We start from the raw sequence: 24552 nt of genomic DNA, 5'->3' as shown, positions 1-24552 counted from the left end.
AGCAAACACAAACACAAGTTAGACATGATAGCTCACAAAATCCTCAGACTCTTTCAATAGTTCCTTCTACTTCTAACAAAGCCTGCATGCGTATACCTACATGTTTGGTTTCATTCTCTCTCCACAGCGACAGTTCCTTGGATGCAAGTTCCTCCGTGGACATGTGTACCAAACGATTGGGTTTGATCTGACCAGTCAGGATCTTGCGGAACAATCCCTGAAAACAAACACACAAACTCATATTAAATACACTTGGAGTACATTTATTTAACAATAGTGAGTTAGTCCTATTTGTAACAGTCAAACGCAAGATTATATTTTCTCAGGCTACAGGGTTAGTTCTCAAAATGGTAATGAAAACAGAATTACTATATTCGACGTAATAAGCGCCCAGGGCGATCTCAAAATTAGAAACAGGAGTCTCTTACTAGAATATTATTTTGGTATAAAAAAAAAAGTTGAAAGATCGTAAATTTCGCGGTTTATGCTGACAGCCTGAGATGTTTATATACGACAGATATATTTTTCCAGAATTTAATTACCCATATTTAAGGGTGCATATAACACACAAGTGTGTATTATACACAAATAAATAAGTCTTGTGTACATTGATCAATTGTGCTAATTGGGATTGTTCACTCGCCAATATATTAGCAAATATCGCCACGGGCACTTATAAGAGCAGGGCGCATATTACGTCGAATACAGTATTGAAATTAGTTATTCAGGGGTAAATCAAAATCTTTAAGTAAATCCACATTTGTTAAATGTGGGTCTGTCAGACAAGTGATAGGACTGCATAATTATGTATTATGTATTATGTTACATATCATAGAATAATTGTATATCAACTGTGTAAGATCCACAAATAAATTAGATATAAATGTACAGGGCTTCACTACTGAAACAAAGAATCATGAAATCTTGAATCTTGATAGGAAAAAAATATGGTTATAGACACGAAAGCACTGAATAACCTAAGTATCTGCACACGCACCTTGTTCTTGGGGTCGCGGATGTTGAAGATGAGAGTGCGGTACTTATTGCGGTACTTGTGGCCGGCGGTGTCCTGGTAACACTTGAAAAGTTCTTCCTCCACAGCAACAGCCAGCTGTTTGATTTCGCTGTTGGACAGCATGATGTCATCAGCATCTTCCGCCCTAGAAAACAGGAGACTTGGTTCATCAAAAGGGAAACCATACAAGTTTGAAGATTATCCATAGCATAACTGCTGTTAACCACAGTGATGCAAGCAATGTCATGGTTAAAATGTTAAGAATTTATGTTAATATCAACTTCAAATCAAGATGGTTCTAAATCACAATACCCAAGAGGAATAAAGGTAAAAGATGTTTGATATGTATGAAACTAGTGGGTGCATGATATTTAGGAAGCTATTAGCAATTTCCGGGCAAAATAACAGCAGACTGTCAATAATCATTCATGGGCCAGACATAAGTGGCTGACAGTGTAAGCACAGGTTCAGATGTTCGGGGTACAGTGACACACAATCAGCAAGGTCATACAGTGTAAACATCCAACCCTCATTCTAGTAATTTCTTATAGGTGAGGTGAAATGGGGTTTAACGTCACGCCCATAATGATTGCACTTATATAGCGACGTGCATGCACGTGTGTGTTTGGCTGCTTGTACTAGTTTGGACTGATGCTGATTTACTGATACTGTAACAATTCAATTCTTAATATCAATAATTATGTTAATTATTTAACACTGCAGTCAAATGCCTAACATCTGTGTATTTCACCATCTTATTCTACAAATATATACAATGCTATGGGATCTAACAAAACTAGAAAGGAGTCTGCATTGCATGCAGAAACAGAAGCAGTCCCATCCAAACATTATCCTGAATCATGCAAAATGTTCCCACCAGAAACAAGTATCATGAATAATTTTGACTTTATCAAATCAGGTGAGAGCTGAGCTCACCTATCACTAACGTTGTCAAATGCAGTACAACTTTATCCTGTGTGTCAAGCTATGCTAAAACTTCCAGTTTGGGACAACATATGCCCAATGCACCTCCTACACCTGTAATTACTATAACAATGTTATACATATGCACTTTCGGTTTAATGACCTTGACCCTCAATTTCAGCCAATCACATGCTTGATTATTTCAAGATGAAAACAAGGGTATAAACTCTTACAAGCATGTCATACAAACAAAGTTCAGTCCACAAGGAAGCAGAGCTACATGACTATTCCAGTGACCTTGGCCTTCAATGAACGTCACTCAAAACCTTACCACTTCAATGCCACAACCAAAGGATAATTTGAACCACACTTCATCCCAGTCCACATAACGCCAGAGTTATTGTGAATATACGGCATTCTTCAGCAAACAACCTAGAGAGTGAATTTGATCTTCAATATCACAAAGGATATATATATTGTAAAGGACTATCCAGCATATAAACCAAATATGATGAATATATCCCCCCTCATTATATGCAGAGGGGCTGACAATCTGGCAAACCTTGATGCATCCTCTTTCCATAAGGCTGCTTTGTACACTGACAAAGCACATGACCAAGAATGAACTAATTCTACCTCCTCCATCACAAGACTCTCTTTACCTGCCCTGTAGAGCATCTCGGAGAGCCTTCCTCACGTTGATGCGAACTGGATCAGGGCCTTCACTGCGAACTTTCCGCAGAGCTTCTTCCCTCTTCTGTTGTTCTCTCTCCTTTTCTTTCTTCCTCCGCTGCCTTTCCCTCTCTCTTCTTTCTCTCTCAATCTGTTCCATTTCTCTCTCCCGCCTCTGTCTCTCCCGCTCTTCTCGTTCACGGTTCTTCATCCTCTCCCTCTCAATCTCTGTGAAAACAAGAGGGTGGTTTATCCTACTGTTGTCTCTGTCATAACACCACCTACACTGAGAGGAGGGAGTGTGTACCCTGTAGCATCAAACCTAGGCCTTGTGCCTCATATGCAAACACATTCACCTCTGGGCTAGCTTATGATATCCATAACATCAGGCTGAACAACGTTTAGAGTGGATGGTGAACTTTCTCCCATTACACCTGTATGTCTGGAAATAAGTTAATGGGCTAGTGAACTGAAATGTGAATAATGTCATTATGACATCTTAATTTGAGTAATACATATTACACCACCACTTCAAGGGATTCAAACTTGCAACAAGCTGCTTCTATTGATCTAATTACCGTATTTGACGTAATAAGCGCCCAGGGTGCTCTCAAAATTAGAAATTTGGGTCTCTTGTTAGAATGTGATTTTGGTGAAAAAAAAACAGAGTTGAAAGATAAATTTCGTGGTTTATGCTGACAGCCTGAAATGTTAATGTATGACAGATATATTTTTCCAGAATTAAATGCCCATAATTAAGGGTGCATATAACACACGCGTGTGTATTAAACGCGAATGAATAAGTCTTGTGTACATTGATCAATTGGAAGGGGTGCTAATTGGGGTTGTTCACCAGCCAATATCTTAGCAAATGTCGCCATGGGCACTTATTAGAGCGGGGCGCTTATTACGTCGAATACCCTCTTAGTTATTCATTCTATAAAAGGTGTTAAAAGTATGACTGTTCCATGTAAAAACATATTTCAGTAATTTGATGTCCTTCACTTGATTCAGTATCAAACTGTAAATAACTCTGCCACATGCTGACTTACGAGCTCCGTAGAACTTGCTGGCCATGACTCCCGGGCGGAGAACCTCAAATGTTTGATGATCCGACAGCCACATCTCCAGGTTCTGTTCTGTCGGAGCATTGTTCCCCATGAGGAGGCGTCCATTATGTCGCTCCAGCACAACCACCTTCTCCTGCCCTGGCCGTGCCAGAGACTTTACGTAGTCCGGCTACAAACATGTACAAACATCACGGTGCATCCTAACATCATCTCATGAGAGTGTAATGTAAGAAGTAAGTGTGTCCTAATCTACAGGGCTAGCCTGATGAGCTGTCACTCACTAGCAATCAAACAAGTTATTTATCAATGGACAAGTTATAGACAATATTTATCAATATTGCAAATTTTAGTACAAATTGTATATTATATACTTATCCTATCTCACACTGTGCATTTCTCCCTTCTTCTTCAGTCCTATGTGGGAATCTGCTTGAATCATGTTTCCAGCTTCTGAAAAAAAGATAGCCACCCAAGCCCCCCTGCATCTCCATGGTTACGTTCAAGAGTTAGGTCAATTACATGCCTCTCGTGCACGTGTCTGCGAGCATGGTCCAATTGCTTGCAAAAATCCTTTTTCTCTTCATCCTCCAATTGTCTTTTCTGGAGATGTAGAAGGTCCACAGTGACCTGAAGGCTAGAGTCTCTCTGCACATCCTGTGTGACCTGTTGTAATGCATCAGCAAACAAGGAGCGGGAAGACCAGGGTTGCTGATAAGGTTTGGCCTTGAATTGATTGTCCTATGATAGTCCTTGAATGTTGCAGTACACCACGGCAACAAAGAGCCATCTTGGTGCCGGCGTGGTGAACGAGGAGGCCCAAGATCTGCGTAAGCTTGTCTTGTGTAAGGTTGATCACTCCCCGAGTAAAGGCATCTTTATGGGAAGAGAGACAGATAGCGCGTCTATAGATGACAAATCATAGACATGAGTGGGAGGGTACAGCGGACTGTGGCATCCAAGTGTGTTAGGTCCCAATCTTCAAACACATAAGACGATGTCAAATGCTTCTGAGACAGAATAGAAATGTCACAATCCAAATCCAGAGAGGCAACCGTAGTAGACATGTCATGAGTGCCTGTATCTTCAAGAATGAAGTGGGGGACATAGAAACAATCCCGTAGACGACAAAAGGGTGCGAGAGCCGTATCCAGGTTGACATAATGTCCAGTAAGACCGGTCTGGGAGGGAGTGTGATATTGGACGAGCTAGCTGATGGAACTGCGAAATCATGTGAACCAATCCGCAACTGAAGTTGTCCACTGTAACTGCAATTTATCAGCGATCCAATACAGAACCGATTCAGGGTCTGAGGGTTCAAACCTCGACCGAGGAGGGCAGTGACAAGGGATCATCAAGAACGCCTCGCGGCTGTAGACTGTCAGTTAACTGAGCCTGGAGACAGGGATCGCTCGAAAGTAGAGGCCGAACTACCTGATACGAGAGGGATTGTGCGGGAGGCAACCGAAACCCGATCCGGATAAGTAGGTTGAGGAGTCGATGAAGGATCCGAACGGTGAAGGAGGACAGTGGATATTGCTTTCACAAGAGGGTCGAACGATGGTTCTGAAGTCTGTTGTTGATCCCTGTGATCCCAGCTCGTGGGTAGGATAGGTGGACAAGGGTCAGGAGAATCCGACCTAGAAGGATTACGATGCGGTGATCTGTGCGGGAATGACTTCCACGATCGCGTTCGTTATAACCTATCCTGTGAACTGTGAGGCAGGTAGGCATAGCCGGCAGAAGAGCAGTAGTCATGAAACCGTGAGTAAGGGTATCCGGGACGCTGGTAATTGGAGTCATGGTAGATATGGTAGATATGGTAGATCCCTGCCAACGAGCCACTAAGGCATCAACCGCCTGAAAAATCCCGTGAGGATAACCACTATGGTGATGCTCCACGAAGGATGGCCGATCTCTGTCTTCAGAGAGAACTGTCCGACGGGTGGTCAAATGCAGACGATTGGGAGGGGGAATGATGACGATCATGGTGCAGGCATTTGATATCAGCCAAGGAGCGAGATTGGTGATCCAATTGAGAATGGGAATCCTGGGAACAGGAACGCTGATCCTTGGAACGAGAATGACGATCGAGGGAGTGGGAGTGGCAATCTGTCGTCATGGGGGGTGAACGTCGCATCAAAGTGTGATGATCTAAAATCGACCCAAGCAAGACGTTGTTTTTCCTTTTTCCCCATATTAATAGGTCTCAGGATACTTGACAACTTGGCGAAGGACAAACAATATTCTCTGATATTACAAACAAGTCACCACATGGTGGCGATGAAGAGACAGGCATGGTGTGCACGAGAGGCACGTAATTGACCTAGCTTTTGGAAGTAACCATGGAGATGCAAGGGGGCTTGGTGGCTATCTTTATTTCAGAAGCGGAAACATGATTCAAGCATGTTCCCACATAGGATCGATGAAGAAGGGAGAAATACAAAGTGTGAGATAGGATAAGCTTTATAACTTCAAATTTCACCTGGTTTCATGCTGTCATGATGCATTGATGTTTGCAGGACATTACAACATACCATAAAATTATTAAATAATTTGATTCAAAGCCTATCCAGTTACATCACTGTTTACATCCTCACAAAATGTTTTGTCCTGCTTGAATCATGGGCATGGAAGCTGCCTGTTAGCTCTAACTGTTCAATTTCCAAACTATAATTGCAATAATGTGTGTGTGAGTGTGTGAGTTGGGTTTAACGCCGCTTTTAACAGTATTCCAGTCATATCGTGGCGTGTCAGCTTAATGTGGGAGGAAAGCCCGAAGTGATGCAGGTCTCAGACGTTTACCACTTTGGTGAAACCCATGAGCACGGGTATGGTGCTGACAAACCTAGAAACATAATCAGGGCGAACCGGGATTCGAACCCACAATCATAGGTTTCTGGCGTGCCCAAGGGACGCAACTCTGCACAGCGAATCGCGGCGCCTTAGACGACTGGGCCACCCGTGCCCCCATTTGCAATAATGGGCCTAAAGTCACAATATTGGATGGGAACCTCATGAACACCTATTTGCAGCACTATTGCTTGAAACAATTATGCAAATTAAAGGAACACTTAATTCTCTCACTGCATGACAGATTATAATACGGAAGGGTGTCCTTAACTTGTTTTGAATATATCTTAGGTTTGACTTGGTTTGAAAATGTAGTATATATTTAATACAGGACTAGTGCATGTCAAAAACATGTTATAATGAGTTCAGGCTGATATCCCAAATGTCAGTTCTCCAGTTCCCCATCTGAGGCATGTACTCACCCTGCCTGCATTCCTCTCCCTCTCCTTCCTCAGCAGTCGGAGTGATTCGCGTGCATGATGCTGGATACACTCATCACTGCAGTACACGGAGCCCGGCCTTGCCCCCCGCCGACAGTCCATCCGCACACACTTCACAAACTTCGCAGCGCCCTGCAGATTCAAGCACATATATATATACATCAATGCACTAGAGCCAAAAGAAAAAATATAAGATTCAAAGCTACGTCGAATACCAATTCACCTTACTGCATCTAAACAAATTGGAGTATTTTTTTACCGATATTTTCTTGTGCCCCTTTTTCTTGTCAGCCCCATCCTTGCTGGGTGTGGAGGTGCCGGGCTTCCCAACCCCCTTGGAGGACTCCACCACCTTTCCATCAGGTTTCTGTAATGTAACCATAGATACTGCAGTTAACTGTTAGTGGACCTCATGGAGGTCTTATCAATACTGTTTCCATTACAAACCTTGGGACACCTGGAATAGGCATTCTATGATGTGCAAACACATGTCGACCCACTCAAGTTTTCTAATGTTAAACAAGAGAGCAATTACTGAAGAGGGTATGTTAGTTATTTACTCAGACAATATCAGAATAAATTGATTTCATTTGAGCACAAAATCCCCCCAGACCAACCAGGAGAGGACCCGATACATACCGGTACTTTTGTCTCACTGCCATGTATTCCACATACCTTTTTTACACCTGCTTTTGCTGCTATCTTTGATTTTTCTGAAACAGGATACACAGGATAAAGAATAGGTAAATATTCCTCCTTAAATCAATGTAAATATAGGTATGTAATCAAACAAGCCTTTCCCACAGCATGAGGAAACGGTTATTAGAAAGAATGTAACTGTGTGCTGTCTGTAAACCTGACACAACTGTGTACTGTTCCTATGCAACCTTTTGCAAACCTGACAGAACTGTAGACTGTTCGTATGCAGCCCTCTGTAAACCTGACATGACTCTGGACTGTTCCTATGCAGCCGTCTGTAAACCTAACACAACTGTAGACTGTTCCTATGCAGCCGTCTTCAAACCTAACACAACCATAGAGTGTTCCTATGCAGGCGTCTATAAACTTAACACAAGTACCTAACAAAGTACCTATGCAGCCATCTGTAAACCTAACGCAAGTACCTATGCAAGCTGAACACTTGTACTCCTCGTTTTTCTTCTCCATCTCCTTGCCCTGCTCCTTGTTGATGCCGACGCAGCTGCCATGGAACCACTCCCCACACATGTCACAGCAGATCATGAACCTGGGACAGAACATAGCAACATTAATTCTCTCTTTCAAAATAAGTATCACTAAGGATGACTTGTTTTTGACTTGTCCTACAGTTTGTGGAGTAAGTTAGTGAAGATTGTTATATGCAAAAGTCAGCAGTATTCCAGCTAGATCACGGCAGCCTGTACAAGACTGGGTCAGACAAACCAGCAAGTGGCAGCCTGTACAACAAGACTGGGTCAGACAAACCAGCAAGTGGTAGCCTGTACAACAAGACTGGGTCAGACAAACCAGTAAGTGGCAGCCTGTACAACAAGACTAGGTCAGACAAACCAGCAAGTGGTAGCCTGTACAACAAGACTGGGTCAGACAAACCAGCAAGTGGCAGCCTGTACAACAAGACTGGGTCAGACAAACCAGCAAGTGGTAGCCTGTACAACAAGACTGGGTCAGACAAACCAGCAAGTGGTAGCCTGTACAACAAGACTGGGTCAGACAAACCAGCAAGTGGCAGCCTGTACAACAAGACTGGGTCAGACAAACCAGCAAGTGGTAGCCTGTACAACAAGACTGGGTCAGACAAACCAGCAAGTGACAGCCTGTACAACAAGACTGGGTCAGACAAACCAGCAAGTGGTAGCCTGTACAACAAGACTAGGTCAGACAAACCAGCAAGTGGCAGCCTGTACAACAAGACTGGGTCAGACAAACCAGCAAGTGGCAGCCTGTACAACAAGACTGGGTCAGACAAACCAGCAAGTGGCAGCCTGTACAACAAGACTGGGTCAGACAAACCAACAAGTGGTAGCCTGTACAAGACTGGGTCAGACAAACCAACAAGTGGCGGCCTGCACAACAAGACTGGGTCAGACAAACCAACAAGTGGTAGCCTGTACAACAAGACTGTGTCAGACAAACCAGCAAGTGGCAGCCTGTACAACAAGACTGGATCAGACAAACCAGCAAGTGGCGGCCTGCACAACAAGACTGGGTCAGACAAACCAGCAAGTGGCGGCCTGCACAACAAGACTGGGTCAGACAAACCAACAAGTGGTAGCCTGTACAACAAGACTGGGTCAGACAAACCAACAAGTGGCAGCCTGCACAAGACTGTGTCAGACAAACCAACAAGTGGCAGCCTGCACAACAAGACTAGGTCAGACAAACCAGCAAGTGGTAGCCTGTACAACAAGACTGGGTCAGACAAACCAACAAGTGGCAGCCTGTACAACAAGACTGGGTCAGACAAACCAGCAAGTGGCAGCCTGTACAACAAGACTGGGTCAGACAAACCAGCAAGTGGCAGCCTGTACAACAAGACTGGGTCAGACAAACCAGCAAGTGACAGCCTGTACAAGACTAGGTCAGACAAACCAGCAAGTGGTAGCCTGTACAACAAGACTGGGTCAGACAAACCAACAAGTGGCAGCCTGTACAAGACTAGGTCAGACAAACCAGCAAGTGGTAGCCTGTACAAGACTAGGTCAGACAAACCAGCAAGTGGCAGCCTGTACAACAAGACTGGGTCAGACAAACCAGCAAGTGGTAGCCTGTACAACAAGACTAGGTCAGACAAACCAGCAAGTGGCAGCCTGTACAACAAGACTGGGTCAGACAAACCAGCAAGTGGCAGTCTGTACAACAAGACTGGGTCAGACAAACCAGCAAGTGGCAGCCTGTACAACAAGACTAGGTTGCTGTTCCTACTCTAACCTGGAACCTAATTACTAAACGTGACAAACTGTCATATGTGTATAAGCATATGGGAGTTGAGTACAAGATGCTACAGTATAAGGGACTGCCACCATGCCTCACCTCTTTCCATGTGGCTTCTTACAGATGCAGTAGAGGGTGTTGGGGTCAGTGCTGGGATCCCAGTCAGAGTCATTCTCATCATCTTCATAGCTCAAGTTCCCACCTTCACTGTCTGCAAGAGAGTATTTGTTCTCATCAGCATTGTCCGAATCTCTACCATATTGCAACAAGCCTCCATTTATTACAGCAAGGAAACTTCTAAATGACCTTGGACAAAACTCAATGATCACCACTTAATAAGAGGTATCAAATCACAAAATAACATTCCTAATAAAGCAGCTGATGTCACTTATGCAAGAAATATTTGAAAGAAAACATCTCTTTCATCATTGTTGACTGAGCCACGAATGGGGTCAAGTTTCTTCAAGTGGTGTTTCATTGCTCACCTGTACTTTTACATTTCAAAGCCACTGCTAATACTATTGATTCTAAGTTAAATACTGAGGTTTGAGGGGTTCTTCTTTTCAGGAATACAGATGCAATAATCAAATTTTCCTTTTCAAAGTATGTTAAATCTAAGTTCACTTGTCTTCGAAACACATGTAACACTTTTGGTTTAGAGCAAACTGCTATACTCCATATACCTAAAAATAGCAAACACAAAAGACTTTTATCGTTCTCAAGAACTTACCACTTCCACCATCGATGTCTGTTCCAAACAATTTCTTCCTCCGTTCTCTCTTCTTCACTCTCTGCTTGTCACTCTTCTCACTGTCAGTACGTCGTCTGTGCTTGACCTTCACTTCTGACCCTGACCCTTCTGTCTTCACACTGTTGCTGGGATCGACTGAACTTTCACCTTGAACCTTTGTACCCTCTGGACTTTCACCCACCTTTACCTCTTCAATTGTGGGTTCGGATTTAGCTTCTTCTTTCACAGGCGTTGTTTCCGTCGGTCCAGTTTTTCTAACATCTTCTGTGCCGTCTTCAGCAACAATGTCCTTAACCTCTTCAACTTTGACCTCAGTTACATCTTTGACCTTTGACCCATCTTCAAGTTCATCTTTCTTTTCAAGGTCTTCTTTTTTTACAGCACCTTCATGGCGAATGAGAGCATCGGGTTTGAATAAATCGGTCATTGTTGGGTCAAGGAATGCTTCCGTCTCAGACAGCTTGTGTGACTTCCGTCGCTGGGCCTTGTGACCACTGTCAGGCGTCTTGGATGGGTAGCGGCCAAAGTCGGACATATCAATGTCAAGGTCTTCCTCCTTCGATCCCCTACTCTTCTTTGAGTGTTTCCCTTCTTCTCCCTTAGTGTCCTTAACATAAATTATTTGTGACATCAAGGTTCCAGTACATTACAATGTATTGTATTTCACAGTAGGATAGCTAGGGCTGGGATGTTTAACTCGGGTACTCGGGTACTCGGGTTCGGGTGGGGCCTGATTAGGACTCAGGTATCCACAGGTCTACCTGGACCCATGGTTAGTCCCAGTAGAAGTTTGAATTAAGTACAAGATCTTGACCTTAACATACCACTGCTACAACAAGTCAGCACCTTCCTATTTATCTGACCTTATCCAGGTATATCAACCATCTAGATCCCTCCAATCTTCTGAGAAACATCTCCTTTGTATACCTAAGACTAAACTGACAAGGTCTGGGCAGAGGTCATTTGCCTACAATACTCCAGTTCCATCTCAAGACATTCCTGTTCAGATTCTTTTATGGCATGGCTAACGTAAAGCGAATTGTAGCACTTAAGTGAGTGAGTGAGTGAGTGAGTGAGTGAGTGAGTGAGTGAGTGAGTGAGTGAGTGAGTATGGTTTTACACCGCTTTTAGCAATATTCCAGCAATATCACAGCAGGGGACACCAGAAATGGGCTTTACACATTGTACCCATGTGGGGAATCGAACCCGGGGCTTCGGCAGGACAAGCAAACGCTTAAACCACTAGGCTACCCCTGTAGCACTTTACACCACTGGTCACCTATGATCATGGTGATACACACCACTAGAACTTATCATTTACACTAAAGACATGACACTAAACATAATACATAAACACTGTTATTCCTGGCTATACAATACAGCTTCACAAAAACATTTCTACAACGATGTCTGTGTACACATGTAATACAACACACCTTTTTATCTTTCTTCACTTTCTGTGGAGTTACCTCTTCGTCAGAATCTTTCTCACTCTGTAACAAAAAGGACATGATGATGGCTTATCAATCCATTCATCTTCACACTTCTTTTCTTATTTTACTTCCTTGAAGTAGTTTCATCAAATTCCACATAACAGGCATTAATGTCTTTAGTTCTCAGAAGTGTTTTTTCTGCAACCGTTGCATTATGTGGATATAACTTCTCCACAAAGTTTAAGTCGAAAATGTTGCAAATCTAACCTGACTTTCTTCCATCAGTCCCCACTGTACATGTATTCCGCGAAACAATGTGCAAAATTATTTATTTTGGCTGCGGAAAACAGCTCAGACTGCTCCTTATACATGATAAAAGGGAGTAGAAGATATTGGAGGCAGGAGTGACATACTCCACCAAGCATCCTACTGAAGATTTGATGCATCTGAGTATGAAAGCATGGAAGCACATGTATATGTTAAATCGGTGACATTTTGTTACTATTTACTGTGTTTGGGTTTTTTTTAATGGTGTAGATGTAAGGCAGTAAGCACGTCCCTATCTGTATGGTCGATAAAACTGGAGAACGACATCTTCACCCAAGATATTACTATGATTACCCTGGAGCAGGGAGACAGACCATGTACACACAGCCAATATATAGCACTTGAGAATAAGACAGCACTGAGCAATTTCACACAAAGGTCATTTTCAACTTCATGATGATTTTTTATAAACAAGTCCCATATAAAAAGGCAATCTTAGCACTAAGCCAGTCATAAGTCAAGGTTAAACTATCACCGTAAGGATACTGTTGGTACTAGTGGAGTTACGACATAGCGCTATGCCAGTCATAAGTTGTACAGTCTTAACAGTCGTAGTGTAAATCAGTATTAAAGTAATGAAAGTCATAGAGCTACACGAGTCCCATGTCAATATTAAACTATCGTAGTAATGACAGTCATAAGTCAAAGTTAAACTTTTAGAGGATGGACAGTCGTAAGTCAACGTTAAGCTATCAGAGGAAGGACAGTCAGAAATCAATGTTAAGCTATCATACTGCTATGATCACTTTATGAAACAGGACCCAGTCTTCACTAATTGTTCTCTCACCTTCTTGCTGTCTCGCCTTTCTCTTTTGACAGAATCCTTGCTGTCCTCACGACTCCTCTTCCTCTTAGCCTTTCCCACCTCTTCGGATCCCTTCCTCTTTTTTTTCTTCTTCTTCTTAGCCTTCTCCTCCTTTTTCTCCCCTTCCCCTTCTTCCTCCGCCTCCTTCTTGTCGTCGTCATCAGACTGCATGTCCTCCTCATCACTTCCAAATATTTCCTTGATATCGTCATTGATGGAGTCTCGCTTTTCTTTCTTCTCCTTAGCAGTTTCATCCTTACTCTGCTCTTCTTCCTCCTTCACATTATCAACAACATTCTGTTTCTCTTCCTTCCCTTCTTCTAATTCTGTCTCTGGAGCTTCCTCAGCCTTTTCTTCTTCCTTCATTGCAGGAGAAGCACCTTTAGATGCTGCACCTTTTGTTCCTTTTCTCTTTCCTTTGGGAGTAACTACTTCCTCTGCCTTGGCTACCACCTTCTTTCCCTTCCCTTTCCCCTTCCTGGTTTTCTTGGGAGTTTCCACCTTCTCTACCTCTTCTTCAACATCAGCGTGCACCTCACTGTCCTTCAAAGCTGCCTTCCTCCCTCTCCTCCCTTTCGTTACTTTTACTTTTTCTTCGCCAGTTTCTTCTTTTTTACTTTCTTCCGGACTAACTGTATCTTCAACAGACTCTTCTTCCTCTTGTTTGGCTGCTTTCTTCCTCCCTCTTTTGCCCCTGACAGGGGTGTTGTTGTCTTCCTTCTCCGTTACTTCTTCCGTTTTGTCTTTCGCTTTCCTCCTTCCTCTTCTACGGGGTGTTTCCCCTTCTTCTTCTTTGTCTTCTTCTTCCCCAACATCCACTGCAGGTTTGCCTGATCCTCGACCTTTCTTACCCCGTCCTGGTTTAGTCTCTTCAACTTGGGTTTCTTCCTGATTGTGACTTTGACCCCTGCCACGCCCCCTCCCCCTTCCTCGGCCCCTGCCTCTCCCTCTCCCCCGGCCCCGGCCTCGGACCGGTGTAACAGGAACTGGTTCCCCTTCCTGTTCACTCTCTTCAGTCTTGTTGGTTGCCCCGCGCCCAACCCTACGTGTGATGATCCTGTTGCTAAGTGTTTGTGGTCTGCCCCTCCGCCTCTGTGCTGGGTTGTCAGCAAGGGACCCCCTTCCCACCGAATCCTCCTCCCCTTCCTTGTCTTCATCCTCATCTTCGTTCGTAACCTTTTTCGGACTTGGACTCGGCTACAAAGAAAACATATGGATTCAGCTTCATTGCATGTAGTTATTTGACATAAAACATGAAAAATCTCATACTATTTATGAAATAATATCTGTGACAAAATATTGTATAAATATAAATTACAGCTATACAGCACAGACGTTTTCAAAACAGAAACAAAATGACATTTCAAGGACATATACCAGAACTTATTTAAGATTTTCAACATACTGAAGAAACAGATATCCTCACACATGATACATTTTCTGACAAGCAAAGTATTTTAACCTACGTTATTGATACTGGTCTGCCTGAGGGATTTATTTATAATAAGGTTGCCTTGACCTAAAATTATGGGCTCCTCTCACCAAAGGTCTTGGTTCAGCTGTTTATTTTACCCTTACCTTGCTGACGTCATTAATGGGGTCTGTGGGTGTGGCGTCTGTGGGTGTGGCGTCTGTGGGCGTGGTGTCTGTGGGCGTGGTGTCTGTGGGCGTGGTGTCCCCCTGATCTGAGGGTTGCGTACCCCCCTTCTGTCTCCCCTCCAGTACCTCCTTCACTAGGCGCCGGTTCTCCTGGCGTATCTGTTCCGCTTTCACTCGCTGCTCATGGTCACTGATCCGACTGGAACGTCTACAACAGACCACAAATACATAGATATTATAGGTGACTATGGAGGATATGTTTGCTATTGAAATAGAACAGCAAGGGTATAGCAATAGCATAGCGATAGCATAGCGATAGCAAAGCACTTTTATAGCAAACCCCAAATTTTCGAAAACTATTACAACATAAGTAAAGCGAATGCAATAGTATTGTGATGGTTTGATTACTGACTTTGCCACTATCTACCATCCAACAATGTAGGTCTCATGCATTATTCCACATCATGCCAATGGCTAACACTTCTCCCTAGTCCGAGATTCAGCAGGGTGCTTAAGAAATGGTGAGGTTATTGGAGGAATATTGAACATTTTTTCATATAAATATTTCATTTTGACAATAAAACCTTAAAAAACATGAAGTAAAATGTCACAAAATGTATTTCTAGTAAATGTGACTAAAACAGTAATGAATTGTCTCACTAAAAGCACATTTGCAGGGTATAGCTCTTACTGGCAACGGCATGAGAACCATAATACTTTAGACACAATAGAGAATACATAAAATGAAAAGAACACAACTTTTCTACATGAACACATCATTATGCAACTGTCACAAAGCATTTATATTCTTTAGGTAAATATGATCAACAACATTTGAAAGAGGAACACCCTGTTGACAGCAGCAAGGCTTACATTCACAAACTTCACAATCTTCACAGCTGCAATCTCTCTCTTAGCATAGCACTTTAGAAGCTGTAGTACCATCGAAGAGAGAGTTGACTGATAGATTTTGACTTACTTATTCTCCCTGTTCAGGTGCTAGTATTTAATCAAACGTTGCATAGATAAAGAGGCTGAAATTTATATGTCAACAGTCTTTAGCAGCAATCTCCTAACCTACCTGTCTCCAGCAGAGATCTACATCTAGGATACTATGTATACATCATCACACTCTTCACTACACTTCCCACCTGTGACATGTGGAACTAGAGGTGACTAACAGGGTCGGGTGGTCAGACTCGCTGACTGGGTTGAAGCATGTCATCATTCACAATTGCATGGATCGATGCTCATGATATCAGTCACTGGATTGTCTGGTCCAGACTCAATTATTTACAGACCGCTGTCATATAGCTGAAATATTGCTAAAAGTGGTGTAAAACAACAAACCAAACCGACATTTGGAACTTACCCCGAAACCTGTTTCATGAACTACTGAACTACTGGGGAGTACTGGACTATAGTTTGGCCTGGTACACATGGTATAGATATATACTAAAGATAATAAGAGAAAAATGAAATATGCATTTTGCAAATGCTTTCCCAATTGGGATCAATGACATGCATCAACCAAGTCAGTGAGCCTGACTCCCTGATCCCGTTAGTCGCCTCTTACGACAAGCATATTCGCGTTAGTAACAGTCGTATCAGTTGGGGAATTCCATATCTATTTATAACTAACGGCCTCTAAGCATGTGCACCACTTGTGGTAGAGTACAGTATTCAGTGTCCGACATTTCTCTGAGGGGCCCACTTTGTAGCGTGTGACCCTATGCATGTTTAGGAATGATTGCTGCAATTTCATAATTTGATAGCACTTAAAATCAATTTTAATGTGATGTAATCATGTAAAATATACCACATACTCTCAAATGCTTCACAATCTTCAAGAACTAGTACTTGTAGATTCATTTCAGTCGGGAACACTGTATCTATTCTAACTTAACAGCCTTTGAGCATACACAATCGTATGTCACTTGTCGTAGAATATGGTAATGAATTTTTAACACTTCTCTGGAAAACCCATTTTTAACCTAGGATCCAACTAAATGTTTCAAGTGTCCTTGACCCACAAAATAAATACCCCAGGTAAACCCTACATGGACGACTTACATCATTGTACACAGGGAGATTGGCTGGTACCCGGACTTACCTGGATGGCTGTGGGGAAGCATCATCTGTCTTCTTCTTTCTTCCCCTCTTTACTTCTTTCACTTCATCCTCTACCATACTATCATCCTCCATCTTCTCCACATCACTGTCGAAGTCTGCCCCCACCCCCACATCAGCATGCTGCACTGCAGGAGGAGGGGACGAGGATGTAGCTACGACACTGGTGCTGGGGATTGCCGGGGAAACTGCCTCTGGGGGCGTGTCGGAGGTATACGCTGCAGTCACCTTTGAGATGGACGGTTGTGGTTTGGGTGGTTGACAAGCATATGCATGATCGTTAAAGGCGGCAGCTACTACCGCTAGTTCGTGTTCCCGGACACTATCCTGTCAAGGGAATACCATGTTTTATGTGGTTGTACAGCATTACAGGTATTCACTTGGACAGGGTCTCATCAGACATCTGAACATCGCCGTGAATATATGTAACCTAACACAGTACGAACCTAATCTTCTAAAACCTTAGAAAAAATCATGTCAATACACCACCCTCGCACATCAATACATCTCGAGTTACTCATCTTCCCGAGGCAAGGGAGTTAACGGACCATCTGAGTCCAGTCTCCACCCTTGCAGAACTAGGCTGGAATTATAGAGTTATAGTTTGGCTGGATTCATAAGTCTATGTAGTCCAATCAAATTTGCTTAACGAAATCGATATCCGGTTCTTAAACTGCCATGCAGATTTAGGCTGAATGCAGGTTTTGCAAAGCATGTGTACTGACAACTTAGCCTCAACAGATATTTCCTTATCTTTTCATGTTGGTGATCAATGTGGTCACATAATTTGATGCACTTAGACCAGTTTTATCACAAAAAACAAAGATCTTGATTCTCAATCAGATCGTCTTCACTGGGCAACTTCATTTTATTTGAAGCAAATGTAAGTAATAATATTAAAGGTGGAATTTGATTGGTCCATAGAAGGGACATAGAAGGGACATAATTCGTCAAAGCCACTGGTGTCAACATGCTGTCAACAAGGTCGACAGACATTTTCCAAATCTTTTCATGTTTTTTTATTAAGGTGCTCACATGATTTGATGCACTTCGCAATGTAAGAGTCATTATATTACAATATATAGAAGGGACAAGCCCAGAAATTCCATCTAAATCGACAAGAGTGGAAACTGGACTTTTACAGTCAGTTAACTCCCTTGCCTCGGGAAGATGCAAGCTACTGTGTCAAGATTTGATGTGTATCACAATACTTAATTTGCGACAGTTTTGTGGCGTCTTCTCCATGTTTAATCTTTCCCATGCTTCCCCCTTACAAGAGGCTGCTGCCACTAACCAGTTTGTGTTTTGTTTGTGATTAGTTAAGGCAGAAAATTCACACCAGACCAAGTAGTTATCATACCAGGTTACAGCAAAATTTAAAAAACATTACTTTTCAAAATTGATACAAAAATTAAAATATGCATTGATTACACATACATCAGTAAATCAAGAAACCCCTACTCAGCACAAATTATGTAAATGTTCAGGGGGACTATTTTTTCACATTTGACTATCATGCACACATCATGTTAATATGAAAGTTACCCGTACATGTATTTCTTATCCAGTGCAGTAGAACTTCAAACTATATTTCCATGCCTATGTCTATAAATTAGGTTTGGTGATATTACTTCTGGTTTAATGCTACTTTTTCTTCTGCAATATCACTGTGATGGACTCACACATTAATCCACGTGGGGATCGAAACCAATCAATCTCTTAAAATCAAATCTTAGTTCTCGCTATGTTAAACAAAGATATGAGGACATCCCATTAGGGTCACGTCAGAACGACCTTTCATCCAACCAATCAGAGCGTCGCTTACTAGATCATGAAAGTGACAGTCGAAATGTGTTTTCTAATCATGCAACCATGAAATATTTAATACGAGGTATTCCAAACAACAGTTACAGGTTTTATGATTATATCCATACAATCTAGGCCATCCAAAAGCCATTCCAGAATGTTCTTCTTATCAGTTTTAATTGTTTTAATCGAGAATACGTCAAATTATGTTTCGAAGCATTGTCGCCAGTTTGAAACTAGTGTCGTAAAGATCGAAAAAGCTGCCTTCTGATTGGCTAAATTTGATTTTTGGTGAGTCTTTTCATTGGTCGGTCAAAATTTGCGAAAGGTCGTTCTGAAGTGACCTGTAATGGGATGTCCTCAGATCTTTGTTAAGCGGTAGTGAAAACTAAGATCTGATTTTAATGAGATTGGAAACCAATACTCTGTGTAGCAAGCCAATCACTAGGCTACCCAGCTGCCCCTAATCTTAGACATGATTCTGAACTACAGCAAGTTATAACAAATGTCAAATCTGGGATAGCTCAGATTCTAGTACTTTTTGGGTTGAGTCCCATCCAGGATTCGAGCCCATACGGCCGGAGTGAGGCACTTTGTGTGCTGAGGATTAGGTGCCTCACTCTGGCAGTGTGGGTTCGAATCCCGGATGGGACTAAACCCCAAAAGTACTAGAATCCGTACTTTACTAAGAAAGTGTTATCCCAAATGTGACATTTGACTACTTTCTAAATGGCATTGTGTGTTTACAGCAAGTTACATATCAACAGTTTTGGACGCGCATCATATTGTTTTTGTTCAGTAGGCCACAGTTTTCTTGAGTCAGTGATTTCCAGCCCCGACTACACATGCTGCAGGAGTTATGATCATCATGATGACAACTGTTTATTTACCCTTATTAGCTGATGAGCAGAGGCCTCGTCAATGACGTTCTGTCCGCCAAATAGGTCCAGCTTGAGTGAGTCATCAGATGAGTTTAATGTGTCCCCCTTGTGTACCGGTGCGCTAGACCCCTCAGCGGCCATGTTGGATATTAGACTGTGTTCAAGGGTTTCAAGGTCTGTAGTCTGTAGGAGCTTCTTCACCTCCTCACTGGAGAGTACATCTTCAAGCTGACCGAGCTGTTCATCTGACAGACCAACAAATGGGTTCTTGTCCTGCAAGGAGCATTATGAGTGAGTGAGTGAGGCATTATGAGTGAGTGAGTGATTTGGGTTTAACACTGCTTTGAGCAGTATTCCAGTTATATCATGCCACATCAGCTTAGTATAGGAGGAAAGCTTTATGTGATGCAGGTCTCAGACATTTACCACTTTGGTGAAACCCAAGATCCCAGGTATTGTGCAGACAAACCAAAAAACACTTGGGGATACGACTCCCGCGATAGCGAATCGAGGCAGCTTACACAACTAGGCAACATGTGTTGGCTATTACCAGAGATATTGTTTGTTTGAGAACATTGTGATGTCATTGGTTACAATGACATCATAATCATCAAATGATATCACTAATCACTGAAACTTTTATCAGCTAGCATAATACATACGATATTTAAGATAGGAAACACACTCTGCCATTCATCTCACCTCTCCTGGGAGTAATGTATCCAGATTCCACTGATCCCCCTCGCTGGCACCTACATCTTCAGTATTAGTGGCCACCGATGTGCAGGCAGCTACAGAGTTGTCTTTCTTGGTTGACTCCCCTCCCCCGCCAGAACCACCCGTCACTGAACTTGTAGTGGCCTCAGTTTCTGGTCGTGTCCCGGACATTTCACGGTCTCAGGATTCTAGGAAGAAGAATGTATCAATCATTTCTCAAGGTCATTTTCTCTGGTTACAATGTCATTAAAATCACATCTTTCAATCTGAAATCAATTTCAAAAATCCAAATTTCCAAATCAAGGTGGCAAAGAAAATGAAGCCAAATAATCTTAGAAAGCTAACGTCTTATTGGCTCAAGAGCCAACACATTTTTAATTGAGAGGTATCGTATCTGAGTAACAGATCTGATTTTAATGAGCATGCTCTTGTTAACGCTGATAAAAACTAGAAATATAGGTTATGGAGGCAAACATAGTGCTACAGCACTGAAGTTCACCTGGGTAAAAAGGTTGCTGACAGTATTGCTACTCAATTGTTTTATATACTAATCATGTTAATAACAAAAGAATTACTAAACATACAGGGTCTGATAGCTACGCTAAACCGTAGGACGAAGGCTAGTAAATCTGTGTAACAACTGAAATTCAAATTTCACAGCTGGCTAGTGTATTTTGTCACATTTTTCATTGCGTGGGAATGATGATTGACACAACATAATAAATAAAAAGGGTATTTAGCATTTATCTTATATAATACACTGTTGAGGTATTGTCATTAGTTGTTACCACTTCACAATAAATTCTTGATTCAACTATCACATTTCTGTGACTATATTCAATAACAATACAGAGAACATCCACAATTCAAAATGGATTTATTACAATCTTAGAATTGTGGGTGCCACAATCTAAAGCTGCTATTTTTACTGATGTTTGGAGCGTTAATGTATTTCAAAGCAATCACTAAAAAAAGCAGGAAGTAACTTTTCAAGTCCAGTTTTCGATCACTAAAAATTCTCTTGGATGGATGGCATAGTTATCTGGGACTATTGGTTTTAGATTTAGCACTTATTTACTGTTTCTTTCTTTCTTTCTTTGTTATTTAATGCCGAACTCAGCAATATTCCAGCTATATGACGACAGTCTGTAAATAATCGACTCTGGACCAGACAATCCAGTGATTGACAAAATGAGCATTGATCAATGCTATTGGGATCGATGACATGCATCAACCACGTCAGCGAGCCTGACAACCTGATCCTGTTTTGCTGCTATAGGGAGTTCAGTTAATAATAAGCGTACAAATATGATGTCAGGTAGATTAATATGAAAGGTCCCTGAATTGATGAAATATGCGGCTTTTAAAAAGTATCAGATGCAAACCTACTGAATTAATTCAGGTGTTATCAGTGGTGGGAACAAGAACATGTGAGGTTTCAGCTTCATTGGTTCAGGTCTCAGGAAATAATGTTCATGGTGTGAGGAAATGCATTTTTGGAGGATATTGGAGCATGGTGCAAGTGCAAGGTCAAACCAAGGTCAACGTTTTTAATATTCGAAAAGTGGTACGTGTTTCGAGCACTACGGCTTACTAGAAAAGTAACAAATTTCATGACATTCTGAAGAAAAAAATAGTCAAATCAAGGTGATATTTTGAGTGGATATGAGTGAGTGAGTGAGTGATCGAGTTGGGTTTAACCTCGCTTTTAACATTATTCCAGTTATATCACAGCGAATCAACTTCATCATGTTCATGGGGGAGGAAAGCCCCTAAGTGATGCAGGTCTCAGACGTTTACCACTTCAGTGAAACCCATGAGCACGGGTATGGTGCTGACAAACCTAGAAACATAATCGGGGCGAAACCCGGATTCGAACCCATTGAGTGGATATGATGACAGAGATTGATTTGGATCCCATTTTTGTTTCATAGCTTGATACTAACATCTGTGAAAACAGACAGTTGTAACTTCTAGGACAGACATACAACACAAAGTCATTGTTTTCATTTGTTGGCAATGCTCAGGTTAAATAATTTGTTTGTGATACAAGTCAAAATAGTATACGAAAATCACAGAATGCTTGATCAAAACTTTGTTAACATTACTGATGCAACCCTTCATACCTACATTTCATAATTAATCCCAAGACTAAGTTTAGTATTTTTTGAGTTGATCAATGTTCCCAAGTTAACTTCGCCAATGTTTTCTTCATGCCCGCCCCGCCATGGGCAGTAGTGGCCTTGCTATATCATGTTCATATATTAAACATAACATCCTCTCGACATGAAAACCAGTCAGGAGAATGTAACCAAAACAAAAAATTAAAAGCCAGTTGTCCACCTTTGAGGTCTGAGTCTAGTGATCCTTAAACATGAGTGAATAGTGAACCTTTAACAAGAGTCAAGTGATCCTCTAACAAGCTTATTGAGGATTGACTGTTATTGCCAAAATAGTTCACCATTTTATAATAATTTCATTTCATAGCAAATAATGGGAACATGATGAGTTGTATTAGAAAGTAAGAAATAGTAAGTGATTGAGTAGGGGATAACACCACTTCGAACAGTATTCCAGTTATATCACGGCATGTCAGATTGATTTGGGATGAAAGCCCAAAGTAAGTCAAAGGAGTAAATGACTATAAAAGTCCAGTTTCCAACCTAGGCTGGAATTTAGTTATATTTTGGCTGGGCTAATGAGTCTATGTACAGTCTAATCAAAACCGTTTAACAAAATTGACATTCTGTTCATAAACTGGCATGCAGATTTCAGCTGATTGCATGATTTACAAACCATGTGTACCGACAACTTAGCATCAACAGATATTTCAAAATCTTTTCATGTTTTTAGACAAGGTACTCACATGAATTGATGCACTTCGTGAGGTAAGATCAGATTTATTACAAATAGATCTTGTTTATTGATCAGATTGTCTTCACTCTACGCCATTTTATTTCAAGCAAATGCACCTCTAATAGGTGGAATCTGATTGGTCAATAGGCGGGACATAACTCACAATAGCCACTGTTGGCACTACGATCAAGCCCAAAAATTCCAGCCTAGTTCGGCAAGGGTGGAAATTGGCTTTCACAGTTAACTCCCTTGCCTCAGGAGGATTGATGTAAGATATATTGTTTATATTGTCACATCAGGTGTGGCCAACCTGGACACAACGTTATACACAACATAACTATAATATCGAGATTATCTGATCTTGTGATCTCTGTCTATATAGCCTTAAACCTCCGTGTCATTGGTGAGATGGTGCGGTCAATGTTAGATGTTTGGAGTGTATGGAACAAGTAATTGTTTAATAGGAGCTAACCGCATCTTGGTACACATCATGGAAGCTCTGGTAGTGGTACTTAAGGAAAAAGGTTAGATTGCATAAACAAGACTGTGTCAAATGACACTTGTTGTAGAAAAAATAACAATAGCTTTCATAGCCGACCTACAGTATGCCTTTGTTACCATGGATGGTCATGTAATGCAGGGATTTCAACATACTCTGTGACCTCTGCTTGTCTAAACATAGTGTCTGTGTAAAGATCAAACCCAATACCAAATAAATATATTAACATCAGTGAATATTAACAAGAGGACTTATTCAATAAATAATATTATTGAAATGATCTGCAATTCTGATTCTATGCCGGTCGGGTGTAAAGAAAATGTGAATGTACAAGATAACTAATTGGCCTTAAATTCAGGGGAACCTACTCTTCTTACGAGGTGGCTTGCATGAATCTGCACGAAGCTCAAGTACTTGATGCAAGTGCAACTTGAAACTGACCGACAAAACTATGTGATGTAAACGAATTGCCCACCTTAAGCATTCATGGACTTGATCAACATTGCAAAGATTAAGATTTACATTTTTGATCCATTTCCTGTATTCTGGCGAGTATTTTTTTCATTTCAAGATCATCATACTCACCTTATACATACCATAAGTTGCCAAATTTCCGATTAGATATGCATGCAACTGTCAGGTTAATAAGGCAAGTGTTTTCGACAAGATCCTTGAATGTTTGGAAACTCACTTCTACACGTTTTCACAGCGACTCCGCCGCCATGATAAAGACTTGTTGTATTTTCCTACAACTAATTTCAAGAGAGCGTCTGCTGTGCGTCAGTCATGCTTACGGACAGAATCTGCAAAACAACCAAATATGTGAAACTAAAAATGAAGAAAGCA

The 24552-nt window shown here is 41.7% G+C and overlaps 1 protein-coding gene across 3 annotated transcripts in view; it reads right to left on the bottom strand.

Annotated features, from left to right (window-relative positions):
• The window catches only part of LOC139476067 (PHD finger protein 3-like), a 42908-nt gene extending 18475 nt beyond the window's left edge, over positions 1–24433 (bottom strand). The window contains exons 1-17 of one of the 3 annotated variants that reach the window (XM_071259309.1): positions 24292–24433; positions 20337–20539; positions 19644–19907; positions 16931–17274; positions 14797–15025; positions 13201–14415; positions 12090–12146; positions 10633–11260; positions 10002–10113; positions 8096–8217; positions 7647–7684; positions 7231–7338; positions 6954–7103; positions 3664–3850; positions 2602–2839; positions 998–1160; positions 101–217 (exon numbers count right to left, since the gene is read on the bottom strand). In XM_071259309.1, the coding sequence (XP_071115410.1) occupies positions 101–217; positions 998–1160; positions 2602–2839; positions 3664–3850; positions 6954–7103; positions 7231–7338; positions 7647–7684; positions 8096–8217; positions 10002–10113; positions 10633–11260; positions 12090–12146; positions 13201–14415; positions 14797–15025; positions 16931–17274; positions 19644–19907; positions 20337–20522 (4158 nt within the window). In that variant the 5' untranslated portion in view covers positions 20523–20539; positions 24292–24433. The remainder of the gene's footprint in view (positions 1–100; positions 218–997; positions 1161–2601; positions 2840–3663; positions 3851–6953; positions 7104–7230; positions 7339–7646; positions 7685–8095; positions 8218–10001; positions 10114–10632; positions 11261–12089; positions 12147–13200; positions 14416–14796; positions 15026–16930; positions 17275–19643; positions 19908–20336; positions 20540–24291) is intronic. The other 2 variants (XM_071259324.1, XM_071259317.1) reach the window with 2 other exon arrangements.
• Positions 24434–24552: the final 119 nt, after the last annotated feature.

Source organism: Haliotis cracherodii, unplaced genomic scaffold (assembly GCF_022045235.1).
Source record: "Haliotis cracherodii isolate W230 unplaced genomic scaffold, xgHalCrac1.p SCAF_1, whole genome shotgun sequence".
NCBI classification, from domain to species: domain Eukaryota; kingdom Metazoa; phylum Mollusca; class Gastropoda; order Lepetellida; family Haliotidae; genus Haliotis; species Haliotis cracherodii.
This window is presented reverse-complemented; position numbering and strand designations above follow the sequence as displayed.